General features: G+C 41.2%; 1 protein-coding gene across 2 annotated transcripts; it reads right to left on the reverse strand.

The window, feature by feature from the left end:
- Positions 1-7,410: 7,410 nt before the first annotated feature.
- On the reverse strand, positions 7,411-26,808 carry ADIPOQ (adiponectin, C1Q and collagen domain containing). 2 transcript variants are annotated; one of them, XM_038746592.1, is made up of 3 exons: positions 26,710-26,808; positions 11,106-11,336; positions 7,411-8,467 (listed from the first exon to the last, which is right to left on the reverse strand). In XM_038746592.1, the coding sequence occupies exons 2-3, from the start codon at positions 11,326-11,328 to the stop codon at positions 7,941-7,943; spliced, it is 750 nt and encodes a 249-aa protein (XP_038602520.1). In that variant the 5' UTR covers positions 11,329-11,336; positions 26,710-26,808; the 3' UTR covers positions 7,411-7,940. The 2 variants fall into 2 exon arrangements, with proteins under 2 accessions (XP_038602520.1, XP_038602529.1); XM_038746601.1 differs by lacking the exon at positions 26,710-26,808 and adding an exon at positions 12,966-13,040.
- Between the last annotated feature and the right edge of the window lie 357 nt (positions 26,809-27,165).

Below are 27,165 nucleotides of genomic sequence, written 5' to 3' on the forward strand. Positions count from 1 at the left end.
GTTGCCAATTTGTACTTCCCAAGTGCTTAGTACAGTGCTCTGCACATAGTAAGCGCTCAATAAATACGATTGATGATGATTAAGTGCTTGTTAAACATACAACAGTAACATAGAACAAGATCCCTGCCTGAACCTAATGATGAGGTTAATAATAAAAATAGTAATAATAATGTGTGTGGTATTTGTTAAGCATTTAATGTATTAACCAGGGGACAGTTACAAGATAATTGGGTCAGACTCAGTCTCTGTAGTACACAGTGCTCACAGTCTAAGAGGAGGATGAACAGGTGAACAGGCAATTTAATACCCATTTTACTAAATAAACTGAAATTAAGTGGCTTGCTTAGGGTAATAATAATAATGATGGCATGTGATAAGCGCTTACTATGTGCAAAGCACTGTTCTAAGTTCTGGGGAGGATACAAGGTAATCAGGTTGTCCCATGTGGAGCTCACAGTCTTAATCCCCATTTTCCAGATGAGGGAACTGAGGCACAGAGAAGTTAAGTGACTTGCCCAAAGTCACACAGCTGACAAGTGGTGGAGCCGGGATTAGAACCCATGACCTTTGACTCCCAAGCCCGGGCTCTTTCCACTGAGCCACGCAGCTTCTCGTGAGCAGCAGCTAGTGTGAGAGCCAGCACTAGAACCCAGTTTCCTTGACTTGCAGATCCATGCTCCTTTCACTAGGCCACACTGGGCCTCATTCTCACCTGTCTTGCCTCCAGCCCCTCACCCTCATCCTGCCTCTGGCCTGGAACGCCTCTCTCTCCTCAAATCCGACAGACAATTACTCTCCCCTACTTCAAAGCCTTATTGAAGGCACATCTCCTCCAAGAGGCCTTCCCAGACTAAGCCCCACTTTTCCTCATCTCCCACTCCCTTCATCTCCCTTGCTTCCTATGCTCTTCCCCGCTCCAAGCCCCATAGCACTTATGTATATATCTGTAATTTTATTTATTTGTATTGATGTCTGTCTCCCCAATTCTAGACTGTAAGCTCGTTGTGTGACTGTTTATTGTTGTATGTGCTCTCCCAAGAGCTTAGTACAGTGCTGTGCACACAGTAATCACGATTGAATCACAGTCTTTTAGACTGTGAGCCCACTGTTGGGTAGGGACTGTCTCTATGTGTTGCCAATTTGTACTTCCCAAGCGCTTAGTACAGTGCTCTGCACATAGTAAGCGCTCAATAAATACGATTGATTGATTGATTGATTGAATGAATGAATAAATGCTTCCGAATCTAACCAACAATCTATTGTTTTATTTTACACCTTTTAATCAATCGATAGTATTTATTGACTGTTTATTTTGCACAGAGCATTATAAGAGGAAAAGTAACCATATAATTGGTAGGCCAATCCCTACCTTCAAGAAGTTTACAGTCTAGCGGGGGAGACAGTCATTGAAATAATTGACAGGAATGGGAAGCAATGGAGAATAAGGATATGTACCATAAGTGTTGTGGGGGTGAGGGTGGTTGAGGGGAGCACATAAACTGGGTGGAACTCCATTCATTCATTCATTCAATCACATTTTTTGAGCGCTTACTGTGTGCAGAACACTGTAACTCAATTCTTCTGGTAACTAAAAGGACTATTTTTATATAGAGAGAGATACTGCTATGATCTCCTGCTGTTGGGGGAAAAAGTGAAAAGGCCAAAACAGAGCCTCTGGACTGCCAATGGACTTGGGACAGTGAAGCAGGACATGACCTGACAGAAATATTGAAAAGCTTAATTTTGCAGAGCCTTGAGGAAGTCTGGTAAGAGTTCAAGCAATTACTTGAGTTTCCCAGAATCTTGTGATGGGAAGCAGGGCTCAAAAGACTTCTAATGAGTGAGGAGAAGTTTCCTGTTTACTTAATTAAATCAAAAAGAGGATCCCAGATTAGAGGTCAATAATGCATAGTGATTTGGGGGCCTCCCAGACTGCAAGGCTGCCAGCTACTTTTCTCCCCGTAGATTTCACAATCGTCCCTAGAGAAGGAGCTCAAAACCTCTGGCTCCACAAACCCATGCCTCTGCTCTGTGTCCTTGAGAGTAATTCTGCTATGTCCGCCTGGAGTCAAACAGACTGAACAGAAGTGGAAGTGAGGCTTTGGTAATTCCCTCTTAAAACCCACACCTTTGTATTCCTCTCTCACCCAGTGAATCTTATTTGTCCAGAAAGCGTTTTAATGCTCAACTCAGTAGAGCATGCCAGTAACCTCGGTGAGGCAGGAATAACAAAGAGAAAGCCAGTAATACCATAGAAACTCAATTTTCCTAACATCCATTAGTAAATTAAATCAAATTTATGTTTGTATCAGGACTGTTTGAGAATCTGACATGGCCATGGAACCAATTCGTTTGGTTAATCTGTTTCTTATGGTATTGTAGTCATTGGGCCAATACCCCCACTTTCAGAAAGCGAGGTCATAGTTCGTCTTGGGGCTTTTTCAAAGGTATTTGTTAAGGCCTTACCATGTTCCAGGTGTGGTATTAAGCACTAGGGTTGCTACAAAAGAATCAAGTTAAACACAGTCCATGTCCACATGAGGCCCATGGGCTTAATCCCCATTTGGCAGATGATATAGCTGAGGCACAGAGAAATTAAGTGGCTTACCCAAAGTCACACAGCAAGCAAGCAGCATGGCCTTGTAGGAAAATACCGTGCCTGGGAATCAGAGGACCTGGGTTGTAATCCTGGCTCTGCCACTCAACCTTGTGCAAGGCACTTACCTTTATGCCTCAGCTACCTCATCTGTAAAATGGGATTAAGACTGTGAGCTGCATGTGGAAGGTGGACTGCATACACCCTGATTATCTTGATTATTACTGAGAGAAGCAGCGTGGCTCAGTGGAAAGAGCCCGGGCTTGGGAGCCAGAGGTCATGGGTTCTAATCTCAGCTCCACCACTTGTCAGCTGTGTGACTTTGGGCAAGTCACTTAACTTCTCCGGGCCTCAGTTACCTCATCTGTAAAATGGGAATTAAGACTGTGAGCCCCACGAGGGACAACCTGATCACCTTGTATCCCTACCCAGCACTTAGAGCAGTGCTTTGCACATAGTAAGCGCTTAACAAATGCCATCATCATCATCATCATCTTGTATCTACCCCAGAGCTTAGTACAGTGCCTGGCACATAGTAAGTATTTAAATACCACTAAAAAAAAGTGGCAGAGCTGGGATTAGAACTACATAGTAAGCATTTTAAAATACCATAAAACAGTGGCAGAGCCGGGTTTAGAACCTAAGTCTCTAGGTAAATAGTCCTGCAGTTCAAGAAAACATATAAAACACCAAGAAGTTGTAAGTCTGGGACATTAATGATGTCCCATTGGTCATCCAGTGCTTAGAACAGTGCTTCACACATAGTAAGTGCTTAATAAATGCCATTATTATTATGAAGTGATTAACTGTACAAATGGTTTCCAGGTTATGGGAAAGTTTAGGGACAAGCTCATTACAAAACAGCAGCATTAATAACTGTAAAGTTGTATCTTGCCTCAAAGCTATTCTATATCAATATTCTAACTGGATTGGCTCCTTAATTAATCCCTGAATCAGTCAGTAAAGAAATATTTGCAGAATGTCCAAAAGCGGCATCACATTGTCCTTGATTCTCCCTAAGAGGGTGGAGTAGGACAAATTTCTGATTTACAGATGGGGAAGCTGAGTCACAGAGTGGAGAAGTAACTTGCCTGAGGTCATACACTGACTCTCAGCAGACCAAAGCTACAATGTGCATAACTAAACTATTAAGGCAGTGCTCTTTTCCCCTGGACTTTGCAGCCTACACTGCATGAATAAGCAATTAAACCACTCTCAGTTGATACTTTTAAAGCCATTATCTTCAATGGTAGTTGTTTAGGGGACCTCCTCTCTGTGAAATTTCAGGGGTTCCCCTCAAACTGGGAGTAGAAGAAACCAATGTTAAATGCCCCCATAATTACTCCAAAATCCACAAAATTCAAGCTGTTAATCAAGAAATCCAACAATGTATTGAATACTTAATTTGTACAAAACACCATACTAGATGCTTGGGAGAGGATAACAGAGTAAGCAGAAATGTACTAGGGACCGTCTCTATATGTTGCCAACGTGTACTTCCCAAGTTCTTAGTACAGTGCTCTGCACACAGTAAGCACTCAATAAATATGATTGAATGAACAGTGTAGTTGGGGAGACCGACACTACAATAAATTGCAGTTCAGGCCTCTACTTCTCAGTGGTATTCATATTTAGATATAAGTTCAAGAAAACAAAACTGGTAACACTCCCAATCAAGTGGAAAAGTTTGCAACAAAGAACATGATTGCAACAGTTTTTGGCATGCAGCAAATTATTTATGTATATCAATGTCTGCTACACCCTCTAGACTGCAGACTCCTTATAGACAGAGAACACATCTGCTAACTCGGTCATGTTGTCCTCTCCCAAGACCTTAGTAGAGTGCTCTGCACATTGTAAGTGCTCAATAAATGCCTTGATTGATTGATTTTAGACAAACTCACAGTCCTGGCACTGGATGAGTAATTATTTACTTATCTCTCCCTCTAGAATGTAATCTTCTTGTGGGCAAGGAATAGATCAGTCTTGTCCTGACTGTGCAGGATAGTGTACTAAGTGCTTTGGATACTACAGTACGTAAGAGTTGGTAAGTAGTTTTTATGCCCACAACAAGGTCACAGTCTAATATATACAAGCTTGCAGTCATTATGCAGACATTATTATGAACAAATAAATTACAGATGAGGACATAAGTCCTGTGAGGCTGAGGGAGGGGTGCATAAAGGGTGCAAATCTAACTGCAAGGTTAACACAGAGGGGAATGGGAAAAGAGGAAATGAGGGCTTTGTTGGAGAAGGCTTGATTTATTTATGCTATTTGTTAAAGCACTTACTATTGACAAGTACTGTTCTAAGTTCTGGGGTAAATACAAGTTTATCAGGTTGGATCCAGTCCCTGTGCCACATAAGACTCACAGTCTAAGTGACATCTTTTGGAGGAAATGTGCTTTCAATAAGGCTTTGAAGTTCGGAAGAGTGATCGTCTGTTGGATATTAAGAAGGAAGGTGATCCAGGACAGAGGTAGGATGTTGGTGAGAGTTCAGCAGTGAGAGATGAGATCGAGGTATAGTGAATAGGTTGACACTGGAGGAGTGAAGTGTACAGCCTGGGTTGTAGTAAGAAATCAGGGAGGTAAGGTATGAGCAGCGTGGCTCAGTGGAAAGAGCATGGACTTTGGAGTCAGAGGTCATGTGTTCAAATCCCAACTCCACCACGTCTGCTGTGTGATCTTGGGCAAGTCACTTAACTTCTCTGAGCCTCAGTGACCTCATCTGTAAAATGGGGATTAAGACTGTGAGCCCCATGTGGGACAACTTGATCACCTTGTATCCCCCAAGTGCTTAGAACAATGCTCTGCACATAGTAAGTGCTTAACAAATGCCATCATCATTATTATAATTATTATTATTATGAAGGGGTAAGGTGATTGAGTGCTTTAAGGCCTATGGTAAGGAGTTTCTGCTTGATGCGGAGGTGGATGGGCAACCACAGGAGGTTCTTGAGGACTGGGGAAACTCAGGTGAATGGTTTTATAGAAAAATGATCCTGGAAGTAGAGCCAAATATGGACTGTAGTAGGGAGAGACAGGAGGCAGCGAGGTCATAAAAAGAGACTGATGCAGTAATCAAGATGGGCTAGGATAAATTCTTGGATTAATGTGGTAGCAGTTTGGTGAGTAAAGGTTGGATTTTGGCGATGCTGTGAAGGTGGGACTGACAGGATTTAGTGAGGGATTGAATATGTGGGTTGAATGATAGAAATGAGTCAATGATAATGCCAAGATTACAGGCTTGTGAGACAGGGAGGATGATGGTGCTGTTTATAGTGATGGGAAAGTCAGGGGGAGGACAAGTTTTGGGTGAGAAGACGGAAGAGTTCTTTGTGTCTGCCTACTTTGTTGTATTGGACTCTGCCAAGCACTTAGTACAGTGCTCTGCACACAGTAAACACTCAAAAAATGTCACTGATTGATTTGCACAGCCCAAACTAGGTTTCATAGAGCCCCTACTTCTTCAGGGTGTCTGTCCTGTATCACGTCATTTTATTATCAAGAACGATTCTTCCAGGCTCTGTCTCAGACTCTTTCTCTGACTGTCTCTTGCTCTGTCTCCCTGGCTCTGACTCTATCTCTGACTCTATCTCTGGTTCTGGCTCTGGCTCTGACTGTCTCTGTTTCCCTCACTCTACCTTCTTCTCCCATCCATGTCCTGAGATCCCTCTGATAGGGCTAGTTCTTAATGGTTATTCAAGGGGTGCCAGGATTAAGAACTACCTATTTCAGAGATGCCAGTGCTGAACTATGACCCTAATTATGGGCTGACCACTAACATTATTACGTGGGAGAATCATCCCAGTCTCCCTTATGCCTACTCCTATGCCCTCTTGCCATAGGATGAAAATTGTACATTTACGATCAAATTTCACTCCTATTAGAATTCTATTCCTTTATTTTGGGTCTGTTTTGTCCCCTAGAATCAGGAGAAGGGGACAATGGGCTCAGCACATTACACAGATACAGCCCTACAGGGGTGCAACCATGCTGCCAGTGGTGTTACCCCGTGCTATTTTACACTGTTTGCTGTAGGAAGCAGCCGGACCTAATGAAAGAGAATAGGCATGGGAGTCAGAGGATCTAAATTGTAATCTGAGCTCTGCCACTTGCTTGCTTTGTGACCTTGGGAAAATCACATAACTTCTCTGTACCTGTTTATTCATTTCTAAACTGGGAATTGAATATTTGCTGTTCTTTCCTCGTAGAGCGTGAGACAGGGATTGTATCTATTGTACCGAAGCAGCCCCCTGTGCTTCGTATAGTGCTTGGCCCATTGTGAATGCTTAACAAAATAATAATAATAATAATAATAATAATAATAATGGCATTTATTAAGCACTTACTATGTGCAAAGCACTGTTCTAAGCGCTGGGGAGCTTACAAGGTGATCAGATTGTCCCACAGGGGCTCACAGTCTTAATCCCCATTTTACAGATGAGGTAACTGAGGCACAGAGAAGTTAAGTGACTTGCCCAAAGTCACACAGCTGACAATTGGTGGAGCCGGGATTTGAACCCCTGACTTCTGGCTCCAAAGCCCGTGCTCTTTCCACTGAGCCATTCTGCTTCTCAGCAGAAATACCGCAATTATTATTACAGTACTGTGATGCGAACAACCAACTTCTGAGGTTGATTTTATTTTAATCATTTGAAGGAATCCCTAATTCCTTAGAAATCCTTATTTTGAAGAATTCTTAAAAAAAATTGAATTTATGATAGTGGGCCAAGACGATTCCTTTTTTCCCTGAAAAAAAAAATACTATCCACCCCCTTGAAATGAAAAAAAACCACAATTATTAGAGGGGGAAAAATTTATTCGTGAATGTTAGTACTTTTATTTGTAAAAATAATATGAAAATATTTCAATAACTTTGAATGTATGTGTTGCTTGGAAAATATGTGTACATTCATGAACCACTGGAAGAATTTAAATTGGAAAGCAAATATTAGGTTATTAATTGCACGATAAACATGAGAAGCTATATTAGCTAAGATCTGCTCTCCCAGCTGCTGAAGTCCTACCTGCTAAACTCCTAGTGCATTTGGGCCCAAGGTTTCCACTATTGTTGAGCTCTGAGCTACCAACTTTGAACAGCAAAGCTATTGCAAAAAAGAATCCTTTAAAATGGAGGCAATGCAAAGCCTGAGGTGCCAGTCGATTACATGGTCTAGACCTCTATGTTCACTTCCAAAAATCACCATATTTGATAATGGTTGAAAAATAATCCTGAGTCCTTGTCCAATGAGGACAGAACTTATGTGAAGGACTGTGCCCTGAGACTGACTCTTTAATTAGGCCTCTGCTTGCCTCCCTTGAGTAAGGCCTCAAAATTTACTGATGGGCCAAGTCAGGATACAGAAGGAACCCTGTGAAAGTGGAATCATTGACATTATCAGCATAGATCCCATTGTGCTCTCCCTCCCCGTAAACCTGGAGCCAAACTTCCTCTCCAACATCTAGATGCAGTAAGACGGAACCTGAAGCCTGATCAACGTTGTTTTGCTGGAACTGGTCGAAGGTGAACATAACTGCCTTATCCTTCTTATACAGGCTAACTTTAACATCTTTTGTGTACACCGTGATGTGGTAGGAGAAGTAATACAGCCCCGGGAGGTTGCAGTGGAATTTGCCGGTGGTTGGATCGTAGTGATTCTGGTTATTGTAGAAGATCTTGGTGAACTTGATAGGGATATTGGGGACAGGTATCCCGGAAACCAGTCCCACGCTGAAAGCGGATCGATAAATGTAGGCACCTTCTCCAGATTCTCCTTTCTTCCCAGGGCTCCCAGGAAATCCTCTCGGTCCTTCCTTCCCTTTTTCTCCTATGTCACCGGGATCACCCTTGGAACCTTCCAGACCTAGAGAATACAATGATAACGTGAGGATAACGTACCTATCCATCTAGACTATAACCTCATCGTGGGCAGGGAACGTGTCTTTTATATTGTTGTATTCATTCATTCAGTCAATCGTGTACTCTTCCTAGTGTTTAGTATAGTGTCCTGCACACAGTAAGTGCTCAATAAATACCACTGATTGATCACTATCATGCCAAAATAAGATTTGGACCAATTCACATCACTGTTTTAACCCTGGCACATAGCAGCAAAAAATAAACAGGTGCTAATAAAGGGATAACTATTTGTCCAACAATGAACACGGAAGTTTTTTTTTCCAAATGTAATTCTTTAATTCTCATTATCCCCAAGCTTTTTAGGGCTGGTCTAATTTCTTTCAACCTCCAAGGCCTTTAGCCTCAAGGATATTTGAACATTTGCCAGACCTGATTATCTTAGATCAACCCCGGGGCCAAGTACAGTGCTTGGCATAGAGTAAGTGCTTAAGAAAACCACCATTATTATTATTATCGTTATTACACTCTTAATGGTAGAAAGAACAGATGGGCAGAAGAAGATGTTTCACCAAGTACTCTGATGGAACTAGGATCACACTTCATGGGAGTTTTTTGACAGCTTTTTCAAACCGCTAAAATCCCTTGTGCTTATCTGGCATTGCCATGGTTAGATTTTAAGACTCTTCTAAAAATCTCTTTGGCAGCGTTACAACTGAGCATATGCAAAGCTACTGATTCAGTACTTTCTCGGTTTGTTTCCCAAAACACCCAGAGGCCTCAGCTAGTGTGGATTTAACTCACGCAGATGTCCCAAAATTTTAAAGGAGATCAAGTGTTCAGAGACGGTCAAGGAAAGGCGTGCTTCGTGAGATTTGATGGTCAGGGTGGCAGTGGGAGTGATGGTGGTGAGTATCAGGAGAGCTGAGTCAGTTTGAGCAAGTGTCAGGGGCCACTCCGCTCCACAGTCCAGAACAATCAATCAATCAATCAATCGTATTTATTGAGCGCTTACTGTGTGCAGAGCACTGTACTAAGCGCTTGGGAAGTACAAGTTGGTAACATATAGAGACAGTCCCTACCCAACAGTGGGCTCACAGTCTAAAAGGGGGAGACAGAGAACAAAACCAAACATACTAACAAAATAAAATAAATAGAATAGATATGTACAGGTAAAATAAATAAATAAATAGAGTAATAAATGTGTACAAACATATATACACATATACAGGTACATATATATATATATATATATACAGTCCAGAACAGCCCCATCTACCTGGGGTTCTAGCTTTGTCCCAGAGCTAGGAGTGGGTGGGTTGTCCTTGAGAATTGGGAAGCAGTATGGCCTAGTGGATAGAGCACGGGCCTGCGAGTCAGAATAACCTAGGTCTAATCCCAGCTCTGCCATTTATCTGCTGTGTGACCTTGGGAAAGTCACTTAACTTATTATCAACTGCAAGTTGCTGCCACGGTGAGAGGCAGAGGGGGGAGGGAGAGGGATGTCCAGAGTAGCTGACAGTCACCACTACTTTGAAGAGGTAGTGTGGCTTCGTGATAAAAGCATGGGCTTGGGAGTCAGAGGTCATGGGTTCTAATCCCAGCTCCACCATTTGTCTGCTGTGTGACCTTGGGCAAGTCACTTCACTTCTCTGTGCCTCAGTTACCTCATCTGGAAAATAGGGATTAAGACTGTGAGCCCCACATGGGACAACCAGATTACCTTGAATCTACTCCAGTGTTTAGAAGAGTGCTTGGCACACAGTAAGCGCTTAACAAATACCATTATTATTGTTATTATTTGAGGGCTTGGTGAATTCTCCGATCAACCTGTTGACTTGCAACTGAAAAGCAGATCACTGAAACATTGGGAGCATAAGAATATCCCTGATTAATTTAAAACCACCAACTTTTGGGGGCAGGGTTCTATCCTATCAAGTTTCAGGTAAGAGCAGTTTTCTTAGACAAGCTCTATAAAGTGTTGGCAGTGGGATTTTGAATGGAAGTCTTGACTGAGACTCATACCATTAGACTCCCATTAAATGAACATGGCCATTTTTCCTTTTTTTTTCCTCTAATGAAGATGATGCACATTAAAATTGCCCAACCTGATTATCTTGTATCAACCCTGGGGCTTAGTACGGTGCGTGGCATAGAGTAAGTGCTTAGCAAAATCACTATTATTACTATTATTATTATTATTACACTCATAAAGGTAATCAAGGGCACATTAAAATTTCATAAAGGTAATCAAGAATGCATTAACATAGTCTTGATTATATGTAATATAATCAAAATATAATATATAATATATAATTTATATCTACGATATTATATATAATATATTTTAAAATATGAAATATTGAAACATTGAATTATTGTCCCAAACTGCATGAACAACGAGACCTGAGTCATTCATCTGAGGGAAAAGTACAAGAAACATTTTTCTCCAGAATATCAATTTCCAGACAAGTATGTAGTTTTTCGTCCTGACTGTAGGCTTCAGTCATTTGCAGGGCAGTCTGGTAAATACCACTTCGGCTCACCTTCGTCTGAGGTACTGAAATTTTCTTGCTCATTTTCAGGACTTCGCTTACTTAATAGATAGGGTGTGCTGAGTACCCGCAACTTCAGAGATCACATACCTGGGTCTCCTTTCTCCCCCTTTTCTCCTTTTGTTCCATCACGTCCATCTCTTCCCGGAGCCCCATTGTGGCCTGGATGTCCTGGGGCACCCCCCATCCAGCCAGCACAGTGTCCTTTGGGAAAGCGAGGATCAACAGCAGACTCCTCGGTCGGAGCAACCTGACTGTAACATAACTTTGCCAGCAGCAGAAAGCCAAGGAGTCGATATGGCCCTCCTTTCATCCTGAGTCCTGAAATTGACATCACAGATTAGCCATGGGTAGGAAGAGAATTTACCAAGCGGAATGGAAAGCCCAAATAATCTAGTTGGTGATCTGATCAAGAACTTTGGACCAAGCGACCATTCTAAACCTTGCCCTGAGCTTCTGATGTTGAACTACGTGGATCTAAGAAACTATGATTCTCACATTTCACCCAAGTCTGTCTATGCATTTCATCAGAAAATAGCATACTAATGCTTGCTAGGAATTTATTGGAATACAGAAATTGTCCAATCCAAGGGGCACTGCAGCTCTGTTAAAAAAATAGGGAAAGAAAAGCCAAGATTGATAAATGCATTTGTATTTCACTTTCAAAGGGGAAAGTGATGACTTCTGATGATGGGGAATTTGAGGTGCTAATAATATGGGAGCACAGTCTCAGGAAAACAGTGTGACTTAGTGGAAAGAGCAAAGGACTGGGAGTCAGAAAACCTGTATTCTAATCGTGGCTTCACCACTTCCCTGCTGTGTGACCTTGGGCATATCACTTAACTTCTCTGTTCCTCAATCTCATCTTGAAAATGGGAGTTAAATATCTGTTCTCCTTTCCCCTTAGATAGCTAACCCAATTTGGGACATCTGATCTAATTGCATTCTCTCATACCTCAGTACTTGGCCCAGAGTAAGCAATTAACAAATACTATAATTATTATTGCTATTATTAGAGAAGCAGCATGGCTCAGTGGAAAGAGCATGGGCTTGGGAGTCAGAGTTCATGGGTTCTAACCCCAGCTCCGCCACGTCTGCTGTGTGACCTTGGGCATGTCAGTTAACTTCTCTGAGCCTCAGTTACCTCATCTGTAAAATGGAAATTAAGACTGTGAGCCCCACGTGGGACAACCTGATCACCTTGTATCCCCACCAGTGCTTAGAACAGTGCTTTGCACATAGTAAGTGCTTAACACATGCTATCATTATTATTATTATTATTAGTCGTAGTAGTAGTAGTAGTATTTGGCTGGGTTGAAAGAGAAAGATGAGATATTTGGCGTCAATGCAAAGTTTGCCAGTGTAAAATTAATTTGGTGGGTCCGTGTGATTATTGACATCATGGTAGCCATTTGTCCAGTTTTATATTATATAATTCTCTTTTCAGCTAATCTTTCCCCAGTAGGGTCTTGTATGGGTTATGGTAGTGGGGATTATTGTCAGCTAGGGGCTATTTAGTACTTGTGACTGCTGTTATAGGCCACCCTAACCAACATTGATCTTTAAGACTGAATTATTTGTGCTAAACAGGCTGCCCACCTATCAGGATTACGCTCTTGCTTCTCCTTTCAAGATCTTGATTTTTTTTTTTTTGGTAGGAAAGCAGCTGTAATAAAGAGTATGGGTTAGGTGAACTAGGCCAAACCACCGGCTATTTAGGAGAGATGATGTCAACTTTGTGAATTAGGTGATCTCTTGGGAGCGCCAGCACCATTCTTTACCAATTAGCTTCTTTTAGAACACTAAGGCCAGCAACGCAACTCAAACAAAGTGAGGTGGAACTAGTTCATTTTGACCAATAAATGCTTTCATCTGAACTCTCCAGATAATTGGGAGGATTTTTTTGCTTTAATTATCTGGATAATCATCTTAATTGTCAACTTGACTTGCTAGTGTAGACCTTGCCTAACAGTACAAATCGGCAACATATAGAGATGGTCCGTACTCAATAATGGGCTCACAGTCTAGAAGGGGGAGACAGACAACAAAACAAAACAAAACAAGTAGACAAATGTCAATACCCTCAAAATAATAAAACTATGGCTGTATACGCATCATTTATACACATCATTAATAAAATGAATAAAATAATAAATATGTACATATATACATATTTGTGCACTTGGATCTGTGACATTTGGATATGTGCTTTTTGCCCCACTCCTTACTCCTAGCACTTATGTACATATTTTAAAATTATATATTATTAAATTATTTATTTATATTAATGTTGGTCTCCCCTTCTAGACTGTAAGCTAGTTATGGGCAGGGAACATGTCTCCTAATTCTGTTGCGTTGTACTCTCCGAAGTACTTGCTAGTGTAGACCTTGCATCCCTCTTTATATGATGGTTCACTAACTTCAAATATCTGAGCATTTAGTTTCCAGAGTACTAGATTTCCCTTGCCAACTGTGGGGAAAATACTCACAGTTGTTAAAACCATGGCTGGTAATAATAGCAGCAAGAAAAATAATAGTAATTATTATTACTAATTAATTCTATCGGTTAATCACTGTACTAAGATTTGGAATGGAGTCAAGATAACTAGTTTGGACAAAGTCCCTGTCCCACATGTAGCTCACAATCTACATAAGAACAAAAACATACAGAACTGAAGTGTTAGGGAATTTCAGATGGGATGAAATTTGAGATGATTTATGTTTGCTATACATGCTAGCTATATGATGTTTAAATTGCAAAAAAAAATCGATTACAGGAGCTATCAAAAGTTTGTTTTTACCACAGTGTTAAATAAAGGACAATCAATCACTCAAATGTGCTTCTCTGGTCCAGAATCATTCAAGAGTTACATTTTCATAGAAACTAATGGTAACTGTTTAAAGTTCACTATCACCATTGGTTTACGCCTATAGTTACTTAAGCATGCTGATGAATTGCTGGAGAAGTACAGAAATGACAGGCAGTAGTATTCTACCTGAGAAGCAGCGTGGCTCAGTGGAAAGAGCCCGGGTTGGGGAATCAAAGGCCATGGGTTCTAATTCTGGCTCTGCCACTTGTCAACTGTGTGACTTTGGGCAAGTTGCTTAACTTCTCTGTGCCTCAGTTCCCTCATCTGTAAAAGGGGGATTAAGACTGTGAGCCCCATGTGGGACAACCCGATCACCTTGTATCCCCCCTAGAGCTTAGAACAGTGCTTCATACACAGTAAGTGCTTAACAAATACCGTCATTATTAGTATTCAGTGTCCTAAACCAAGCCAAATAGTATACTGGATTGAAAACGGAGAGTTGATACTCAAATCTACTGTTGGGAAGAGCATGTTTGGCCAAGGGAACATATAGTTAACAGTTCCCCACTAAACTCATTTTCATCTGTTTCAACTGTTACAATCAATAATAATGATGGCATTTGTTAAGCGCTTACTATGTACGAAGCAGTATTCTAAGAGCTGCGGGCGGGGGGATACAAGGTTATCAGTTTGTCCCACATGGGGCTCACAGTCTGAATCCCCATTTTACAGATGAGGTAACTGAGGCACAGAGTAGGGAAGTGACTTGCCCAAATTCACACAGCTGACAAGTGGCAGAGCTAGGATTAGAACACATGACCTCTGGCTCCCAAGCCTGGGCTCTTTCCACTGAGCCATGCTGCTTCTCCCAATCAGTCAATGGCATTTACTGAGCAATTACTATGTGCAGAGCACTGTTCTAAACACTTGGGAGAGTACAACGCAACAGAATTAGGAGGCATGTTCCCTGCCCATAACTAGCTTACAGTCTAGAAGGGGAAATCAACATTAATATAAATAAATAATTTAATAATATATAATTTTAAAATATGTACATAAGTGCTAGAAGTAAGGAGTGAGGCAAAAAGCATATACCCAAATGTCACAGATCCAAGTGCACAGATGTGTATATATGTACATATTTATTATTTTATTTATTTTATTAATGATGTGTATAAATTATGTGTATACAGCTATAATTCTATTATTCTGATGGTAATGACATTTGTCTACTTGTTTTGTTTTGTTGTCTGTCTTCCCCTTCTAGACTGTGAGCCCGTTATTGAGTAGGGACCATCTCTATATGTTGCCGATTTGTATTTCTCAAGCACTTAGTACAGTGCTGTGCACACAGTAAGCACTCAGTAAATATGATTGATTGAATGAACAAATGAATCTATAATTCTATTTATTTATATCGACGCTAATGATGCCTGTCTACTTGTTTTGTTCTGTTTTGTTGTCTGTCTCCCTTCTTCTAGACTGTGATCCTGTTGTTGGGTAGGGATTGTCTCTATCTGTTGCTGAATTGTACTTTCCAAGCGCTTAGTACAGTGCTCTGCACACAGTAAAGCGCTCAATAAATACAATTGAATGAATGAATGAATGACTCAGAAGGGAGAGCAAACCGGGGAAAAGAGGGGAAGGCATATTGGAGGAGATGCGACCTTAGTAATGCTTTGAAGGTGGAGTGTGGTGGTCTGGAATATGAGGAGGGCAAGAAATTTCCAAGCCGGGGGAGGAGATGGAAAAGGGTCAGCAGTAAGATAAACAGCATGACTAAGTGGAAAGAGCCTGGGCTTGGGAGTCAGAGGTCATGGGTTCTAATCCCGGCTCCACCACTTATCAGCTGGGTGACTTTGGGCAAGTCACTTAACTTCTCTTTGCCTCAGTTACCTCATCTGTAAAATGGGGATGAAGACTGTGAGCCCCACGTGGGACAACCTGATCACCTTGTATCTACCCCAGTGCTTAGAACAGTGCTCGGCATGTAGTAAGAGCTTAACAAATGCCATTGTTATAAACAAGATTGCAGCAGAGTGAGTAAGCTGCCACTGGAGTAGAGGAGTGAAGTGTAAAGGCTGCGCTGTTGTAAGGGATCAGTGAGATGAGGCAGGATGGGGTGAGCTGATTGAGCAGCGTGGCTCAGTGGAAAGAGCACGGGCTTTGGAGTCAGAGGTCATGGGTTCAGATCCCAGCTCTGCTACTTGTCAGCTGTGTGACTTTGAGCAAGTCACTTCACTTCTCTAGGCCTCAGTTCCCTCATCTGTAAAAATGGGAATTAAGACTGTGAGCCCCCCTTGGGACAACCTGATCACCTTGTAACCTTCACAGCGCTTAGAACAGTGCTTCGCACATAGTAAGTGCTTAATAAATGCCATTATTTTCTTTAAAGCCTATAGTAAGGAGTTTCTGTTTGATGTGGAGGTAGATGGGCAATCACTGGAGGTTCTTGAGGAGTGGGGAGACATGGAGTGAATGTTTTTGTTGAGAAACAATCCTTGCAGCATAATGAAGTGTGGACTGGAGTGGGAAGAGGCAGGAGGCAGGGAGGTCAGTGAGGAGACAGATGCAGTAGTTAAGGTGGGATGGGATAAGTACCTGGATCACCATGGAAGCAGTTTGGATGGAGAGGAAACAGTGGATTTTAGCAATGTCATGAAGGAAGAACTGACAGGATTTGGCGACAGATTTATATATACATACATTTATATATGCATATGTATATATACATACATATATACATACATTTATATACATATTTATTACTCTATTTATTTATTTATTTATTTATTTATTTTACTTGTACATTTCTATCCTATTTATTTTATTTTGTTGGTATCAATCAATCAATCGTATTTATTGAGCGCTTACTATGTGCAGAGCACTGTACTAAGCGCTTGGTATGTTTGTTGTATGTATGTTGGTATGTTTGGTTCTGTTCTCTGTCTCCCCCTTTTAGACTGTGAGCCCACTGTTGGGTAGGGACTGTCTCTATGTGCTGCCAATTTGTACTTCCCAAGCGCTTAGTACAGTGCTCTGCACATAGTAAGCGCTCAATAAATACGATTGATTGATTGATTGACAGATTGAATATGTGTGTGGAATGAGAGAGAGGAATTGAAGATAATGTCAAGGGCATGGGCTTGTGAATTAGGGAGGATAGTGGTATTGTCTTCAGTGATGGGAAAAACAAGGGGAGAACAGGATTTGGATGTAAGCTCATTGTGGGCAGGGGATGTGTCCAACTCTCTCCAGAAACTCCTACAGTGTGGCTTCTGCCCCTTTCAGTTCACTGCACCCGCTCTCTACAAGATCACCAATGACTTCCTGCCAAATCCAAAAAACTCTATTCCATTCTAAAACTCTTATACCTCTCGGCTACCTTCAACACCGTGGACTGCCCCCTTCTCCTGGAAATGCTAACCAAACTTGATTTCACTGACACCATTCTCTCGTGGTTCTCCTCCTAATTCTCTGGCTGCTTCTAAGACTCTTTGATCGGATTCTCCTCTGACTCCCATCTCCTAACTGTGGGGGTTCCTCAAGGTTCAGTTCTGGGTCCCCTTCTATTCTCTATCTACACCACTCCCTTGGAGAACTCATTCTCTTCCACAGCTTCAACTACCATGGGCAGGGAATGTGTCTGCTAATTCTGTTTTATCATACTTTCCCAAGTGCTTAGTACAGTGCTCTGCATATATTAAGCACTCAATAAATATGATTGACTGACTGATTTACAACCTCTCTTTCAGTCCTAACCTCTCTCCTTTTCTGCAATCTTATATTTCCTCCTGCTTTCAGGATATCACTACTTGGGTGTTTCTCCAAAACCTCAAACTTACATGTCTGAAACAGAACTCATCTTTCTACCCAAACCCTCTCCTCCTGCTGACAAAATGACTATCCTCTATTTTACAAGCCCATAACCTTGGTATTATCCTCTCTTTACCTCTCTCGTTCAGCCCACATGTTCTCTGTCAGCAAATCCTATCAAACTACCTGAAATCCATCCGTTTCTCTCCACCCAAACTGCTACCATGCTGATCCAAGAACTTATCGTATCTCCCATTCTACTCTTGCAACAGCCTCGTCACTGACCTCCCTGCCTGCAGCCTCTCCCCTCTCCAGTCCATACTTCACTGTATTACCTGTATGATTTTCTAAAAATTAATCTCCATACATGCCTCCCCTCCTCAAAAACCTCCGATAGTTGCCCATCCACTTCTGCTTCAAACAGAAACTCTTCACCAATGGCTTTATGGTACCCAATCAGGTCTATTCATCCTTCCTTACCTCACTCCTTTCCTACCCAACAAGCCAGCACACTTCACTCTTCTAACACCAACCTACTTACTGTGCTTCAATCTTGTCTTTCTCACCATCAACCCTGTCTTTCATGCCCACCTTCTTACCTGGAACTCCCTCCCCCTTGATATCTAACAGACCACCACCTTCCCCACCCTCAAAACCCTACTAAATTATACCTCCTCCAAGACGTTTTCTCTTACTAACTTCTATTTTCCCCACCTTCATCACCTTCCCTTCTATATCACCTATGCTCTTGGGCCCATTCACCCAAAATACTTTGACATTCACCCCACCCCAGCCCCATTGCATTTCTGTACCTATCTTTATACTGTGTTGCTTCCCCTGCCTATAAATCTGTTAATGTCTGTCTCTTCCACTAGACTGTAAGCCCCTTGATGGTATGGATTGTTTTTACCAACTCTATTGAACTTTCCCAAGCACTTAAGACAGTGTTTTGTAAAGAGTAAGCACTAAATAAATACAATTTATTCATTGATTAATTCATTCATTTTTTAGATTGTCTTTAATGCTGTCACACTACTTGTATTGTTCCTTCTGCATTTGTATTTTTTGGGCTCCTTCTGTGAGTCACAGGAGCAGAGATCAGGGTATACACTGAACATCAACTGCATGCAATGCCCTGTACTGATTACTGGGAGAGTGCAACAGAATCACAAACATAATCTCCTCCCACAAGGACAAGCCATCTGATGGGGAACAGCCATAAAAATATGAAGTGCTTAGTACAGGGCTCTGCCTATAGTAAGCGCTCAATAAATACCATTTATTGATTTAGTGGTAGGACAATCTTAATAAGTAATCTAATAATAATAATGGCATTTGTTAAATGCTTACTATGTACAAAGCACTGTTCTAAGTGCTGGGGAGGTTACAAGGTGATCAGGTTGTCTCATGGGGGGCTCACAGTCTTTAATCCCCATTTTACAGATGAGGGGACTGAGGCCCAGAAAAGTTAAGTGACTTGCTCAAAGTCACACAGCTGACAGCTGGAAGAGCCAAGATTTGAACCCATGACCTCTGACTCCAAAGCCCAGGCTCTTTCCACTGAGCCACACTGCTTCTCTACTCTATACTCAATTTGAGATACATAGATACGCAAGTTCTGAGGAAGTTTAGAATTAGTAATAATAATAATAATGGTATTTAAGCATTTACTATATGGCAGGTACTGTACTAAGTGCTGGGGTGGATTCAAACAAATTGGGTTGGCCCCAGTTCCTGTCCCTCGTGGGATTCACAGTCTCAGTCCTCTTTTTACAGATGAGGTCACTGAGGCACAGAGAAGTGAAGTGACTTGCACAAGGTCACACAGCAGACAAGTGGAGGAGCAGGATTAGAACCCATGACCTTCTGACTCCCAAGCCCGTGCTCTATCTACTATGCTAGGCTGCTTCTCTGTAAGCCCTTCCCTTGGTTGGCAGGATGGAAATTAATCCTCAAATGTTTGAGGAATTTTAGGAGAGCTTTGAAATGTGGGGAGGGCTAAGAAAAAGTACTTTTGGGATTGGGGAGAGAGTCCCATGGCATCCAGTCAGCAGTGAGGGCTTTGTGTCAGAAGAAGGTGAGATGAGTACAGCATACAGTTAGAGGTATGTAAAAATCAGAAAAATAACAAACCTCAGTGGATTACTTTCCTTTAGATGTTTTCCTAGAAACAAATCAGCTGCCCATGTCGATCTCACATTTTAATAACTACTTTGGAACGGAATCTGCTCCGGGGCCTGTTCTAACTCTACCGTTAATTTGCTGGTTAGGATCTGGACCATTTAGTTTTCCTGCTTGAAAATGCCACATAACCACCTCACAGGGCCACTGAGGAAATGAATCAAATAAATAGATGCAATAGATACCAGTCCCCTTGAGTGAAAACCATTTTACATGACCTATACAAAGCTTCAAGATAGATAGTGTATATTCAAAACATAAGTGGAGGGTTTCCAGATGTCAGTTTGGTGAAAACTGGACATAGGCAGCAGCCTGGCTTGGCTCACTCCTTGTGCCTGTTGGGGAAGTAGAACTAGTGCTTAAATATAGAGTAATTATGCATCCCCTTCTGTTCGGCCTTTCCAGGAAAATGGCACAAGACAGTGACATAAGGGTCAATCCTGAGTCTGACAACTTAAAGGGTTCTGATTCGTAAAGAGCATATTTTAGTCTGAAAAATTATCTTCTGCCTGTTTTTTGGGGTTTTTTATATAAACTGCAGTAAGCCTCCAGGCTGAGATCTGAATGATTAGAAGGAAGAATGGTGCCAGATCTTTCATTCCTTTCTCTCATCCACTAACAGCTAGGCATAGCTCTCCATCTGTTAATAATAATATTAATAACTGTGATATTTATTGTCTACAATAAGCCAAGAACTGCAAAGAACTGGGTGAAGTGCTGGGCTAGATACAGTGTAATAGGTCAGACCCAATCCCTGTCACACAAAGGGCTCAAATTCAAAGGGGAAATAGAACAGGCATTTCACCCCCATTTCACAGAGAAGGAACTGAGTCACAGGGTAGTCAAATGACTTGTCCAAAGTCATATAGTCAGCAAGTTTGTTCATTCATTCAATCGTATTGAATGCTTACTGTGTCCAAAGCACTGTGCTAAGCAATCGGGAGAGTACACTATAACATCGAATGGAAACATTCCTGCCCACAAAGAGCTCAGAGTCTAGAGAGGGAGACAAACATTAATATAAATAAATAAATTACAGATATATACAGATATGGACGTAAGTGACAGATATATTCATAAGTGACAGACGGCAAGTGGCAGAACTGTTCTTCCATTTGGGCCACAGGAGTGGGAATATATCTCCGATTCTGAAAAACTCTGCCTCATTAGATGTCAGGCTAGGCTGAGTTCCCAAGAGCAGTCCAAGGAATTCCTCAGAACCACTGCCTCCCTTTCTGTTATAACCTGGTCAGAAAACTAATGACCCAGTTGGCCTTCTTTGTCGGTCAACAGCTGCTTAAGATTGAGTTTGGCAGATCCTGGATCAGGTCTGCCAGGGTTTTAACAATACTAACTGTAGAGAACTGTATTCTTGGAACATTTTCTTGGGGCAATGATGAAACTAAGGTCCCAGACCCCTAGGCTAAACAGATCAGTCTTCAACCGGCCATGTGGTAGCTTGGCTTTGGAAACCAACAGCATCTGAGAGAGTTAGTTTCAGAGCCTTTATTTCTTGGCCAAGCTAAGTGAGATGGCAAGTAAAACCAAAAGAATTCCAGATTTGAAAGAGCTGTTACTTGGTTTTTAAGAGCCTTTTTCATGAGTGGAATATTCCTAACCCTGTTCTTGTATTAATTGCCATGTCCCTCCTCTCCAACATCTGCGCACAAAAACAGACACACACACAGAGCAGAGAAATACTGGATATTCATTCATTCATTCCATCGTATTTATTGAGCGCTTACTGCGGGCAGAGCACTGTACTAAGCGCTTGGGAAGTACAAGTGGGCAACATATAGAGATGGTCCCTACCCAACATTCATTCAATCATATTTATTGAGCGCTTACTGTGTGCAGAGCACTGTACTAAGCACTTGGGAAGTACAAGTGGGCAACATATAGAGACGGCCCTTACCCAACATTCACTCAATCATATTTATTGAGCGAAGAGCACTGTACTAAGCGCTTGGGAAGTACAAGTTGGCAACGTATAGAGACGGTCCCTACCCAACATTCTTTCAATCATATTTACTGAGCACTTACTGTGTGCAAGGCACTGTACTAAGCACGTGGGAAGTCCAAGTGGGTAACATATAGAAACAGCCTCTACCCAACATTCACTCAATCATATTTATTGAGCACTTACTGTGTGCAGAGCACTGGACTAAGTGTTTGGGAAAGACAAGTGGGCAACTTATAGAGACAGTCCCTACCCAACACTCATTCAATCATATTACCACTGTACTAAGCGCTTGAAGGCAGGTCCTCCTTTCACTTACAGATCAGGAACAAAATAACATGCCTTCAAAGGGATTTGAGGGACGTATGGGTAATAATAATAATACTGTACTAAACACTGGGGTTGATACAAGAGAATCAGGTCAGACACGGCCCCTGTCCCACAGGGAGCTCACAGTCCAAGTAGGACAATGAGCAAGCATTGACTGCACATTTTACAGATGAGAAAACTGAGGCACAGAGAAGGTGTGACTTTCTCAAGGTCACAGAGCAGAAAAGTGTCAGAGCGGGGATTAGACTCCAGGTCCTCTGACTCCCAGGACCCTCCCCTTTCCACTAGACCAAGCTGCTTCTCACAGTTACATTTTTGGTTTCAATCCAGTCCCACATTTTGTGGATGCTCCCCTCACTGTTTATTGCCTGAATGACCTGTCTGCATGCAAAGATGCTACTTTATCTTGAAATAAATAATATCTTGAAATAAGATCTTAAATTATGAATGATGTATTCTTTGTTTTCGTTTAAAATGCTTAAGGGCTGCCTTTGAAATGATAATTCCATTGTTTGGCCTAATCCATTATGTGAAGAGCTGTTCCTGTCCATTATTTATGCAACTCAGGCATTTGGTACTTTGCGGAAGGTAAGGCTACAGAAATAAAATAGGGTTCTATCTTGAAAAGCAAGATACCTGCCTTTTCCTGCTAGGGGAAGCAGCGTGGCTCAGTGGAAAGAGCACGGGCTTTGGAGTCAGAGGTTGTGGGTTTGAATACCGGCTTTGCCAATTGTCAGCTGTGTGACTTTGGGCAAGTCACTTCACTTCTCTGGGCCTCAGTTCCCTCATCTGTAAAATCGGGATGAAGACTGTGAGCCCCTCATGGGACAACCTGATTACCTTGTATCTACCCCAACGCTTAGAACAGTGCTTTGCACAGAGTAAGTGCTTAACAAATACCAACATTATTATTATTATTATTCCTGAATTACTCATGCAATTCACCTTCACCACATTTCGAAAATCCGCTCCTTCCCTCCTCTCCCCCCAAACTGCTAACCATGCTGATCCAGGCATTTATCATATCAGGCTGGAGAAGCAGCAGGGCGTAGTGAATAGAGCACGAACCTGGGAGTCTGAAGGTTATGAGTTCTAATCCTAGCTCTGCCATCTGTCTGCTGTGTGACCTGGGGCAAGTCACTTTACTTCTCTGGCCCTCCATACCCTCATCTGTAAAATGGGAATTGAGACTGTGAGCCCCACATGGGACAGCAAGTCCAACACGACCTGGTTGTATCTACCCCAGTGCTTGGCACATAGTAAGTGCCCTACTGAGAGCTCACCTCCTCCAGGAGGCCTTCCCAGACTGAGCCCCCTCCTTCCTCTCCCCCTCCTTCTCCTCCCCATCCCCCCGCCTTACCTCCTTCCCCTCCCCACAGCACCTGTATATATGTATATATGTTTGTAAAGATTTATTACTCTATTTTACTTGTACGTATTTATTCTATTTATTTTATTTTGTTAATATGTTTTGTTTTGTTGTCTGTCTCCCCCTTCTAGACTGTGAGCCCGCTACTGGGTAGGGACCATCTCTATATGTTGCAAACTTGTACTTTCCAAGCGCTTAGAACAGTGCTCTGCACACAGTAAGTGCTCAATAAATACGATTGAATGAATGAATGAATGAAAAGTGCTTAACAAATGCCATAATTATTATTATTGCATTAGCCTCCCTCCCTCTTGTCTCTTTCCACTCCAGTTAATACTTCACTCTGCTACCCTGATTGTTTTTCTAAAACAAAAACAAAAACAAAAAAAAGCCTTTTTTTCTCATCTCCCCATTCCTCAAAACCTCCAGTGGCTGCCCATCCATCTCTGCATCAAGCAGAAACTCCTGATACTTTGAACTCATCTCTGTTGTCTCTTGCGACCCCTTTGCACACATCCTCCTGATCTGGGACTTGGATTCTAATCCCGGCTTCACCACTTGCTGGCTGTGTGACTTTGGGCAAATCATTTAACTTCTCTGTACCTCAGTTACCTCACCTGTAAAATGGGGATTAAGACTGTGAGCCCTAAGCAGGTCAGGAACCGAGTCTAACCTGATTAGCTTATATCTTCTCTAGCACTTAATACAGTGCCTGGCACATAGTAAACATTTAACTAATACCATAAAGAAATCCTCTATCAGGGCTGGAGCTCCTTTCTCCTTCATATCCAACAGACCACCACTTTTCGATGCCTTATTAAAATTGTATCTCCTCTAAGAAGCCATAGAAGCCAAATCTGAACAACATAACTAAAAAATATCTAAAATGGCTTATGATATTAGGTAAATGATAAGCAGAAAGCGTCTTAATCAGCTTGCTATTTAAAAGGTTAAAATATTAGTACAGAAGAATTGACACATTTTTCAATAAAATAAAGCATCCATCAGTCAATACTTCCCAAGCATTTAGTACAGTGCTCTACACACAGTAAGTGCTCAATAAATATGACTGAATGAATGAATCTATCAATCAATGCTAATTATTGAGCACTTTCTGTGTGCAGAGTACTCTCTGAATTAAGCCCTTTGGAGAGTATAATACAACAGATTTGGTAGGGATGTTCCCTACCTACATGACTTCACAGTCCAGAGGGTACTACATTGCCCCCAGTTGTAGAACCATCAGCTCTAGAAAGGGAAAAATGTTTCTTATGTTAGACTAAGAATAAAGAGCCGAGCTAGTCCTCACACAAAAGAACAGTGTAAAATTTTGTTGTATAAATGGATGTTTAAAGTTTCTTATGTGACTGCTTGGGGCAAAGGTGTACTAGACACGCCCAAATCACCACTCCACTCCATTTTGACAACTTTACCATATTTACCTGGATTCGCTCATTCTTCAAAATAGGGGAAAATACTAAGAAAATCACACCTTGGGAAAACATTTTCATTTTATGATGATAATGTTGTCAATGTTGACTTAAAACTCATTTCAAATAACACTGCCTGCATCTGACACTGACAAAATATTTCCAAATGGTATATTGTGAAATCAGAAATTGGACACTTGGCGCTTAGCTTAGTTTTTGTGAAAGAAAACGTATGAGAGTGTTGCCAAGTGTAAAAGCAGGAAAGGAAAAGAGAAAAATTTAGATTCAAAATATATCCTCCTAAGAATATTCCATTTTGTATGCCACCTTTTATTTAAAGATATCAAGACCTTTATGAGGAAGTGAACGTTTGACTGTTCAGGAAATAGTTACAGATGAGATTATGTTTTTATAAACATTGCAGTGCCATGGATTCTTATTTTTAAATTGGGGGCAGAGTTTGTTGATGGACTGCTTTCTAAATCCTGACTTCTTATACATAATGCATCTCCAATGGTTTGTATTTTTAAAGCTATGCCTAATGAGAATTTAAATATTAACAAAATTTAACTCAAGGACTCTTTCCCCTTTGATAGAGACAGGAAATGGAGCATAATGTAAATAGGTTTACCTCAGTGAGCACATTGAATATCAAGTAGTATTTGAGATGGGACCTTAGAAATCTAGATTCTGCCTATTTTGAACAGTTTTTCAAGTTTCTATGGAATGTCTCTTAGCCAACTAACATGTGCCAAAGCATACTGAGAAAAGAAGTTTCATCTCTGAGTTGGCATTCTGTATGAATATTGGGTTTTAAACCTAGTGATGTAGTATTTGCATTCAAAAATATCCTCCATTTATCAGACTACATCCACTCTCTACCATTGAAACCCAGCCACTTCCCAGGGAGAACATTTTCAGATATGCCTTTCCATTCCAAATGGTTCTTTTGTCTTGAACATATTGTATCAGAGTCAAAAGAAAGAGTCTGAGGCTCAGTCTTACACTGGACTTAATTTGTTTTCATCATACTAGGTTTTCTTATCTAGTTCTCTTTTTTCTTTCTTATAAATACCAACCAGAATAGGGCTAAACCATTCCAATAATGAAGAGAATTTTCATTAAATATGAACTGTTCACCCCCCTGAACCCATCTTGGCAGGGAAGAATTAATTCTAACTGGATCTAAATAAATGATGCATCTTTTAAGAGAGTTTAAATTAAAATATTGCTATACCGTCTAATGAAGACTTTCTTGGTATGGTTCTCCAGCCCAATTAATAAATTAATTCACTGTTCCACACATATGCCTACTTTCTACTAACTTCATGGGACATACAGATGCAGGGAATGGGAGAATCAGGTTGAACATTAATATGAAGTGACAATAATGATTTTAGATTGCTCTAGCCCTTTTAAAGCTAGAACTAACTGGAGCCAACTAAATGCATTTTGGGGACATTATACCCGGACATAACTTTCTCTTTCCCTTGACAGACTTGAAATGCGTCATTTTAGAAGGAATTGAGTATGTTGATCATCTGAATTGGATGATTTGTAGCTCTCTGAATGCCTCCGAACTTTCCAGGGTCTTATTAAGCAAATTCAAAACCTCTGTGCTTCTGTTTCTATTGCTAAGACTAGCGGCTTGGGAAAAAAACAGAAGCTATCACTTTTTGAGCTAAGTTATTGCTTGGTAAAGGCTTCCTAGAACATGACAATCTACTTGAATGATTTAGTCTCAAGGGAAAAAAAAAAAACAAAACAAAACCCAAAGCTGTAACAGAAATGTTCTTACCAGCTGTTCTGCTGTCCTCCCTGAATCACTGCTGTCACTTTAGAAATGCAGAGGAGAGAAGAGTCAGGCCTCCAGAGCAGTGGCATGAAGGGCCATGTGGAACTGTCAGTTAAAATCTTTCCCTTCTATTTGCTAAGGGCCCCGCTTATTTAAATCCTGGGATTTCCAATCAGTTTTCTTGCTCCCATCTAGGTTTCAAGTCACTTTTCTTCATCCTCATCACTAGGAGACAGTTGTGCAATGCTTGGACAAAAGAATAAAAATGTTTTAAGCCAAACTGAAGTTGTGAAAAGTGTGGCTGGCAAGCATTCAGCCCATATAATTGTTTTTGCAATAATTTACTGTAAATCATAGAGAATACTGTGTGTTTTCTGGGTTTCAATGCTAATTTTCAGTTTTTATTATCATTACCTCATGAACTCTAGTGTTTCACCAACTTTTTAAAAATACAAAATC

Source organism: Tachyglossus aculeatus, chromosome 1 (genome assembly GCF_015852505.1).
Source record: "Tachyglossus aculeatus isolate mTacAcu1 chromosome 1, mTacAcu1.pri, whole genome shotgun sequence".
Lineage (NCBI taxonomy): Eukaryota > Metazoa > Chordata > Mammalia > Monotremata > Tachyglossidae > Tachyglossus > Tachyglossus aculeatus.

What these genes read in the sequence shown, in the direction of transcription:
- ADIPOQ (XM_038746592.1), bottom strand. Translation starts at nt 11,328, where the DNA reads ATGAAAGGAGGGCCATATCGACTCCTTGGCTTTCTGCTGCTGGCAAAG. An exon ending in GGGGGAGAAAGGAGACCCAG is followed by an intron (nt 8,468 to 11,105) that starts GTATGTGATCTC and finishes TGTATTCTCTAG; the next exon opens with GTCTGGAAGGTTCCAAGGGT.